Source organism: Chenopodium album, chromosome 1, assembly GCF_948465745.1.
Source record: "Chenopodium album chromosome 1, dcCheAlbu1.1, whole genome shotgun sequence".
NCBI classification, from domain to species: Eukaryota; Viridiplantae; Streptophyta; class Magnoliopsida; order Caryophyllales; family Amaranthaceae; genus Chenopodium; species Chenopodium album.
In genome coordinates this window covers 10,573,903-10,583,964 of record NC_137834.1, presented here as the reverse complement: position 1 = coordinate 10,583,964, position 10,062 = coordinate 10,573,903, and the positions used below count along the sequence as shown (strand labels likewise).

The window sequence follows — 10,062 nt, the reverse complement described above, 5'->3', positions numbered from 1 at the left end:
ATCATCAAAATCTCTCTCCTCCACCATCAAAATCTCACTCCTCCTTCATCATCCCCATCTTCCATGGAGATCTAAAATTGGAGGTGGTTTTGTGCGGCACGAGTATCGTGGATATGGTGGTCAAGGTTTTGTGGGTTTCGTGGGTGGATCTAAGTGTCGGGGGTCTAGGTGGTGTTCAAGCTTTCGTAGGTGTTGTGGGTGGTCTAGGTGGTGTTGGGTTTTATGGTGGTAGTTGGGATTAATTCAATTCGTGGTGGTGGTGGTTGGAATTAACTCAATTCGTGGGGGGATGGGGGTGGTTTGATTGGGGATTTCGTGGTTTTGGTGGTTGTTTTTAGTGGGTTTGGTGGTTGTTTTCGATAGGTTATAGTGGTGGTTTTTAGTGGTGGTATTTAGTGGATTTTGGTGGTTTTCAATGGGTTTTGATGGTGGTTTTCTGGGTGTTGGTGGTCTTCGGTGGTGGTGGGTTCAGTAGGTTTGTTGGTGGTGGTTTTCGGTGGGTTCTGGGTGTCGGTGGTGGTGGTTTTCGGTGGGTTCTGGGTTCAGTGGTGGTGGTTTTTGGTGGGTTCTGGGTTTTAGTGGTGGTGGTGAATCTGGGTTCTGAGTTTGGTGGTTTATTGATTTTGGTTAATTGTGGTTTTTTAAAAATTAGATTAATACTTAAGTATTACCCTTGTATTTCAATAATCATGTTTTAAAACTTTCGCCTAGGAGTCCGCGCATGTCCCTTTCGTTGCAAATAACTGTTAACGGAGGTAGTATATATATATTTTTTCACAAACTTTTAAATAAAACGGATGTTCAGTAATTACTGTACATCCGTTATAAAGTGACAATAAAATGCGCAAAAGTTACACTAAAACGCATAAAAGTTACCCTGATATATATATGAGTTATTTATGCTTCATTGATAAATTTGACAAAAGCGACACTAAATTTGACAAAAGTGACATTAAATCTGACAAAAGTGAACCCGTCGTACAGTAAATTACTGAAAACCGGGTGTATACAAAACTTTTCCATATTTTTTTATGGTGAAGTGAATAGGGGCAAACCCATTCTATCGGAAAAAACATCACTACATACGGGCTAATGTCTAACTTATATTTGGGCCTACATAAAGTTTCATCAAGGCCCATTGCATCACCACCTCCTTCTCTCTCTTCAACATTTTGCTTCTCGTTCCAACATTCAAACTTTTTCAGAAAAGGGGAAAAATTTGGAAAAATAAAACCCTAAATTCGAAATCAACCTCCATTTTAATCTCTCCCAAATCACTGAAACTTCCAATCTCTTTCTTCTTAGTTGTCGTCGCTGTTCGAAAGTTTCAATGTTTAATTCATCTATAAATCTTCTGTTTCGTCAGCTTTCGAATCAAAATTATTCTCAGTACTAATTTTTTTGATTTTTTTTTTGGGAGATTCATAATTTATTGAAAGTTTTGAGAATTTCTAATGTCGGAAAGTTTGAGGCCTGGTTTTACCGTTACTCTTGGTCGTGGTGGTCGGGTACATTTCTTTATGCTTTTTTTTTTTTTTTAAATCATCAATTTTAAATTTTAACCCAAATTTAGGGTTTTAGTTACTTATTGATTGTTAATTTTTGCCATTGTTTTAGAGAGATTGTAAGCATGGTGAATATGTTTGAAACTGAGTAGTACCAGTGAATAAAGATATGAATTTTTTGAAATTGGGAGAATGGTGAAGAAATGAGGATATGATGTTTATATATAACAATGGTAATTGTTTGGGAAAACTCGAAGCTCGCCGAAACATGGAATCTTAAAATTGCAACTTTATTATAGTGTTTATAGAACGTGACATCAGTTGATTGAAGATTTTTAAGGGGTGTTGCTATTGATTTTGATTAATTAATGGGTATGAGTGAATGTAGGTGGTGAAGAAGGCAGGTGGTTTGTCGGAGGAAGGGTTTCGCAATGACCGAGCAATGACAGGAAGCAAACGATCTATCAGAGATAGACTGGGTGGTAATTCTGATGATAGATATCATCCGTACAACAAGCGGTGCGTTACCTTGCCCCTTGCCTTAGTAGATGTTTTAGAGTTCACAAATCACAATGTTGTTTTAGTTTCTTGAATTATACGAAGTATTATGTAGTGTTTGTTGATGGCTATTGCATCAGAATGTCATCCTGAATTTAATAGGAGCTTTGCTGCTTCCTTTGTTTAGAATCAACCTACTGTTTCATTTTTCTGTTGCTTTCTTGATACTCCGTATCCGGTTTATCGAACGTGCCAATCATGTATGATATGCAACCCATCAGAATGTCATCATTGTTGATTTGCACATTGCAATTAGTCCTAAATGGGATAGATGTCTGATCAATTATGGTCTTCTTTCTTGGTTTTGGCAGTTAATATCCTATGTTTCTCATTCTCAGGCAACGTGGGGAGGGCTTTGGCACAAGTAGCTTAAATGGTAATGAGCTTTTATGAGCATTAGAGTGTTTTCCATTCTGTATTTCAGAGCTTATTTTCCTGTTACTGACCATGTTGCCTTTGGAACCTTAAAGATACACATCTTCGTCAGGATGATCTTCGATTTAAATTGATGCAAAAAAACACAATTCAATCTCAGAACAGTGTTGTACGTGGTAATGTTGATCTCCGAGATAAACTGTTGAGTAGGACCTCTCGACCTTCAGTGGGTAGTAAGTCCATGCGTCCTCCTGAGTCTAATGTTAGTACTCGACATCCTCTAGATGAAAAGAGGAATACTGGAATACCTAGGCACCCTATGCTTGAACAGAGGGATGCTAGCATATTAGGGCGGTATCCTTCCTCAAGAAACACAAGTGAGTTGTCTGCAGCGGACCCTGGCCGAACTTATTCTTCCTGGACTTTGGACAATTTGAGACGAAGGTCCCCGGAGAGGCTATATCATTCTTCTGCTCATAGAGGGATATCTCCTGAAAGAAGTAGGGAAGATTTGCAGAGAAGGGCGGTAAGGGCATATGATGATGGGAGATCAAGTTCATATGTGAGAGTTAGTCCACAAAGACCTGTCAGTTCTTCACCCTTTCTGTCAAAACCTTCTATTTCTGCTGCTCCTGTTAAGTCTTCTGTACCTCTTCCTCCACATTATTCTCAAGCAAGTGGAATTATGCACAAGATCCCATCCACGGTATGAGTTGCATTCTATGTTACCTTAATCATTTGAGTGTCATTAGAGTTTGGCAGAGAAGAACTTGTATACTATATTTATGCCCTGCCCTTCTGAAATTTGGACTCATTGGATTTTCCTAAATTGTATGTGGCTAAATAATTACTACATCTAGAGAACTGTTATATGAATTTTTTTTTTTTTTTTTTGTTTTGTTTTTTTTTTTTTTTTGCTGCAAGAGAACTGTTATATGATGCTAGTACTGAAAATCCTTTTTATAGATCTAACAGTTGTAGGGTTCTTTTTTTTTTTTTTTGGGTTTATCTGTTTATGCAAATGTAGATGTTAATGCTTCCTATTGTGACGTGCTTCACATGGAAATAGAAGGGGTGGTAATTTTAGATTAGAAACAGAGACAGTAGGTCAACAGACAACAGGTGAAGCTTGTGCATATTCCAATAACTATAGATGATAATCAACTCATAAGTTTGTGTCAATGAAGAGATGCTGATTTAGGTAGTGAATTTTTTGTTACTTTCGACAGAATAGTTACCAAAAGCAATTGTGTTGGGTTTTATGTCTTGTTTATGAGGATATGCGAATGTTAAGTTAGAGTTAAGACATGTTTGTTATGGACTTGGAACAATGGAACCTTTTTTTTTTTTGATGAATAAGAGATTTATATGTACTCCTTCCGTATTTTATTACATGCTCTACTTTCCTTTTGCGGCCGTATTTTAATACTTGCTTCATTTCTTTTTTTTTTTGGAAAATTTTAATAATATTTTACTATTCTCCTCCCCACTAGTGGTCCCCCAATATCATATTTTAATATTTTGCATATTTTCTCTCCCCTCCACCTATACTCACTTTTGCTTTTTAAGATTTTTATTCTTCAACCAGCCCCACTTCCATCATATTTTATTACTTTCTGCCGTTCCTCCTTAAACTCCGTGCATGGAGAAATAGAATAAGTAATAAAATACGCAGGGAGTATATGATAAGATTCTTTTTTTTTCCTTCTTTTTAATTGGGATGATTAAAAGAGGATGCTTGATGACTGGCTAATTGTTTTGCTCCTTTTATGAAATTTTACATGCTGCAGACCAAAGCATTATGGTACCCATTACTATGAAAGATTACTTTCATAAGTTGATGATTTTTGATCTGACTTATGGGTTGTGTTCTCCTGTTTCTGTTTGTTGACTACGATAACCTTTGCAGGTTGATGAACTCCCCACTGTTGATAGCTTCTTGCATTCTCTCGGGTTGGATAAGTACATCATTAATTTCAAGGCTGAGGAGGTGTGTATTTTTTTTTTATTTTTTATTTATTATTTTTTTTTTATATATCTTACCGCTGATCGTTAAAGTCATACGGAATGAGATAGGTTGTAGTATGAATATTTATTCAGCTTCAGATTAGGAGATGGAGATTTGAATACATTTTAGGAAAATTAATGTGCTTTTATGAGTAGACTTAAACGTGAAATAGCCTTTTACACTAGGTTTATAATTGTTATTTGTGCTAGCTATTCTGAATATAAAATTATCAAGGCAGGTACTTATCTCTGGTATTTAACATGGATTTTGATAATATGATTATTCATTTTGAGCCATATTTCATGAAATAGACATGTATGTGACCTAGACACCGTCTCCACTTAGCCTTTTCTGAATAACAATGCAGAGATTTGATTGATTAAGGTGCTTTTTCAAGAAATAAAAGTTTGTTAAGTTCACTCCAAGAATGTCTAAAGTGTTGTATGGGTAGGGATTTAGACTTAATGTCTTTGTCTATGTTGACACTTACTAGTTGCTACCTTTTTGGTCATGCTTTGTTGCTTAAGTGTTACGACTATTAGGCCAAAAATAAACCTAACTATAACCTCCTAAAAATGTAGTAAGGAAAGCTAGGGTCGATCCCACAGAATTGATTTTATCAAACTATAACTTAAGTAAGTTATAAACCCATATTTGAAAGAGTAGATGATCTAAAGAACTTATTTACAAACTAGATTATAATTATAGATTAGTAAACTAATAAAACTAAGAGACGTTAAAATCAAGAATAATAAAATAGGGATCAGGAGACTTATAGGGGGTTTTTGGTTCACTTAATTAAGATATAAGGTATGGGTTTAGAATGGTTTAAACCCATACCTTATGTTTGTTTTATGATTTTAAGAGTTTCAAACCCATACCTCAAACCCCCAAGGTATGGGGTTTAGAAACCTTGGGGGGGGGGGGGGGAGGTGGGTTTGGCTTATTCCCATACTTTAAGGTATCAAACAATAGAAAAAAATTGCATTCCATAATCATACCAGACATACGGTATTAAGAATCGAGTTCCAAACCCATACCACTATGGTTTCATTCCTGATTTCAACCCCATACCAGTTTGCGAACCAAACGCCCCCCTTATATTAGTATCGGAATATTAATTGATCATTGAATTAAATAAATCACTCATAACTCGAGAAAACAAAATAGTATTCAAAACTTCTCTTAATTGAATAAACCAAGCAAGCTCTTAGATTATTGTCTAACTAACTAATAATCTAGAACAAGCTCTCTAGACTTGATTAATTAACAACATTGATAATTAAGAAGTACTCAACCTAAGCCACAATCTCACAAGCTCGGATTTTGCAACTCAAAGTGTTTATAATCTTAGGTATCTAAGAAGTTTTAGTCACTAATCTAACAACTAATTGCTACTAATGGCATTAACGAGGACAATTACGTATCACAAGTTAAAACTAGTAATAAAACTACCCAATTACACTAAAGATGGCTTGTTTAAAGTATAATTAAACTAGTTTTAATCAATAATATGGAGTATCAATCGAATCAAAGTACAATAAATTTCCAATTTCTTCTTGCTCGCCAATTTGAGAATCTTGTGAATCATGCTCAAGATTTTCCTTTGCCGCTTTCGCAAGAAGGATGGAGAGGGTTTGAGACTTTGAGGTGCTCTATGCTTTTGTCAAACGGAGGTCTGCTAGACATAAAATCCCACTTGGGCTTATTACTTAATTTAATAGTTTTGGGCTTGAGACAAGTGTGAGTTGCCATGAACTTGTAGTTTTCACTTCCTTTAATCCCGAGCAGTAGTAAAATACATTTTGTTCCAAAATTTTCCTTCCTATAAACAAATGACATAGTAATAATTTGCGTCTCTTAAAGTAAAATTACATAAAACACTGTTAAACCGTTAAAACCCATTATAGTATCAAGAGAAAAATAATAAAAATAATGCACACTTATGACTCTATCATTAAGCCTTATAGTTTCCTGACCTTATTGGGTTAGCTCAAAGCCTTTAATCCTTAGTAGTGCCATATGTAGTTCTTTGTAAATTATCTGTCATACACATCTGTTAAGACTTGTAACCAGAATTATCATACCATTTGGTCATTTACTCGTATGATTTTCTATTATGGCATTAGTCAATATTATATGAAAGAGGGAAGTTATGTTTCCTTTTGTGGTCGGAAAGTTACTTTCATTGAGATTTTGTAAACCCAATAACCAATTAAGCATTGTTGTTCTATTAAATGTGCTGAGTTTCAAAAAGACGAAAAAAAAGTCGTAGAAGGGCTTTGCTGGAAACCGAGCTTGTATCAGATAAGCTGTGTGGAGGATAAGATGAGTAGGTTATGTCTTAAGTAATTTTTTGATGACATGGAATGTGTGCTGAGCTTAAATTGGTCTACTATCGTAGTCCTTTTAAATATGGAAAGTGAGTAAAATTATACTGTTTGGATAAAGCATTATGTCCCTTTCTTGGATATATTTGTCATATGTTGGATAAAGGACATCATTGGCTATATATTCCTGATTTAGTTGATTGAAAAACCCTACTTGACATCATTCATGTTACCTGGACTATCAATTAGATGATTTTAATCCAAGTAGCATGACTATAGCACTAGTATATGATATACGTACCTATCATAAAAGAGATTCTATGTACTATAAATTTAACCCTACTGAGTAAGTGAGTAGCATGACTAACATTATAATACTAGTACGGATATTGTATCTATCATATTAGAGCAAAAGCATTTATCTTATAGCTCTGCATTTTTTTTTTATCCGTGTCTGATCTAGATGGTACTATAGGATATTTTAGTGCTCAACTTAGACATGCCGATAACAAAGGAACTTGGTGTTATGTGCTATCAAACTTTTTTTCTCCTTCCTTGGATTTTGTATGCTGATTATGTGATTAATTTTACTTTTTCCTTGAACAGATAGACATGAATGCATTGAAGCAGTTGGGTGACAATGACTTGAAAGAATTGGGTGTACCTATGGTAATTCACAATATTCCTTCTGTCCTTTTGTTTCCCCCCTATTCTGTAGAGTTTCTTAAAAGATCCTTGTCATCCTTTCATTAATTATATGTCAGCTGTCTCTTGGCATTTTCGTTTGCAATATGCTGAGCTCAGTTTCAAATTACTTGACAAAAACAATGAACTGTGGAACTTTTAATCCTAGATGATATATACGCACATCAGATGTATTGTATTGCATATGCACCAGTCAAATCTACATTCATCCATTTGCCCTAGTTGGTATCTTTAAAGACCTTTTTTTTTTTTTTTTTTTTTTTTTCTTTTACTTTTTATAAATAACTTCTTTTGTCTTTGGTATCTTTAGAGAATGGAATGTATATTTAATAACGAAATAACCATTTCTGTCAAATGTTTACTTTATATCTATAAGAATTAAGGAATATCAGCTACTCATTTTGCATGTGACTTCAAGTCTATGGATTCATTTCATTTTTATTTGGGATTTTGCATGCACTTTGAGGTCCTGTAAAAACTTCAATACTCTCGATTTACAGTGTAATCCTTCTTTTTTTATTTGTTTTTGTTTACGTCTTGTTTCTGGAAAATTTGAAACTTGCCATCTGTGAAGAAAGTGGAGTGGGAAAGCAGCTCTTCCATAAATGTTCAACTCAGGCTATGATGTTTGATTTGTTCCAATAATTAATTTTAGCACCTTGATCTCTCTTGAGAATCTCGTGCACTAGTTGTTGATGTGGTCTGTTAAAAAAAAAAAAAAAGAATGCATCTCTTTGTCAAAAAAAAAAAAAAAAAAAAAAAAAGAAAAAAGAATGCATCTCTAATACTTCTATTTCAGTAGCATAGATGGTCTTCTAGGTATTTGATTTCTTATAAATTGAGATGCAGATGTAAAGATGTAGGGAAGAATTTCTTGTTAAATTTTCCCCCTCCCCTTTTTACTGAGGGCAGCATATCCCAGGATTTACTTTTATGTTGTGTTTGGATGGGAAAACGTCAAGGGAAGGGCAGAGAGGAAGAGTAAACAAAGAACTCTGATTTTCTTAGCTTTCTGAGAAACCAAATGCTTTATTTATGGTTTTTTTTTGGTACTGGAAAATTGAAAATGACGACAGCTAATATTGGCTATGATCTTATGACTACTTGATTAGACTTTCATTTGTGATTGATGGATGTTGATTATCTTCTGCAGGGGCCTAGAAAGAAGATACTTCAATCCCTTGTGTCTCGTTCTAGACGGCATCCATAAGCTGGCATCTGCAAACTTTCTAGAATATCCAGTTGCGAAATTTGTGTTGGGCATGTATGCAGCTGTTCATCTACACAATGGATACTCTTAGACTTTGTTCACCCTTGGGTTGATAAGAGACCCTTATACTGTTGTCAAGATTACCCACTTCCACCATTTATAAATCATGCTTGTAATGTGGGCAAGATGAGTAGTTGATGTATGTATGATAATTGAAATTTTTTGCCATGATTTTGCAATTGAGATTGAAAATTAAAGAAGGCAGGGATTGTTTTAGTTCTAAGCTTAGCTCTCAGCATGTTCAGTGTAATTTTTTTGTTGAGCAATATCTGTGAATGTGACTTTTTGGAACTAACTGTCTAAAACCTTCAATTCTGTGAAGGTGCAGAAATTCTGTATGCATTTGGCTTTTGATTTAGGTGGATTATTCTGGAAATGTGGCAGATGAATGAAGAGTGTTGCAGTCACGGCTCCTGATAACTTTTGCCATGACTATTGTATGTATTGACATGAATAAGGCAATGCCTATAATAAAGATATTAGAAATTGTTATCTTTATTGTCGTTGGTTTTATGGTGGGTGATGGTTGTGGCTTTGTGGGGGGTTGTGATGGTCAGGCAAGTACGACGAGATAAGCAGAGAGCTTTGTGCTTTGCTTATGTCTTGATCGATTAAAATCAGGCCAACTTGAACATTTGCTAGTAGCAACTATGTTGGGTTGTTTTTTCCGCTGTTAAAGGTGGTCTTCAGGTGGATGTAATGGTTTGGGTGGAAAAAAGATCAAAATTAAACGCTTTTATTTTTCCAACTAATCGTCCACCCTTTGTAATGGCAGGATTAGAATAGAGGAATGTGATTCTAATTCTAACGCTATGTTGTAATTACAGAACAATAGGTTGGCAGGGGAAAATGTTTTTGCACACCTTTATGCGAGAACACAGTTTTCTATGCCCTTCTCACATAGGGATGAGCCAAAATTAATTAGTGGTGAGCTCAAATCAATTTCCGTTGGCAGAGCATTTTACACTAGTAACTACTCCGTAGTAAGATAGTGTTTCTTTATGTGCTTTTTTTTTAAAAATATTAATTGAATATAATTAGCTCTGAATTTTTCTTTAAATTTATTCCTTGTACTAGATTTGAAATAAGTCTAAAGCAAGTAGCAACAAGTTTCAGGAAGTAAAATACTAAAGTGGTTGATAAAAATCCTTTGGCTTCTATGTTGGCGGCTAAATTGTATGACCAGTATCAGTACGAAGTATGTTGCTAGAGTCTCGAGTGTCGACTCGTATGACTTGTATGGTCCAAGGTATCTGAATGTACTTGTATGGTTAGACAGATGCTGTTCGTTCATTATGTTTGACTCTAGTA

At 35.0% G+C, this 10,062-nt stretch overlaps 1 protein-coding gene across 1 annotated transcript; it reads left to right on the top strand.

Annotated features, from left to right (window-relative positions):
• The first annotated feature begins 1,134 nt into the window (after nt 1–1,134).
• Nucleotides 1,135–9,243, top strand: LOC145641985 (uncharacterized). Its single transcript, XM_081693030.1, has 7 exons — nt 1,135–1,508; nt 1,894–2,024; nt 2,402–2,439; nt 2,534–3,144; nt 4,348–4,428; nt 7,383–7,445; nt 8,635–9,243. The coding sequence occupies exons 1-7, from the start codon at nt 1,455–1,457 to the stop codon at nt 8,689–8,691; spliced, it is 1,035 nt and encodes a 344-aa protein (XP_081549156.1). The 5' UTR covers nt 1,135–1,454; the 3' UTR covers nt 8,692–9,243.
• The last annotated feature ends 819 nt before the right edge of the window (nt 9,244–10,062 follow it).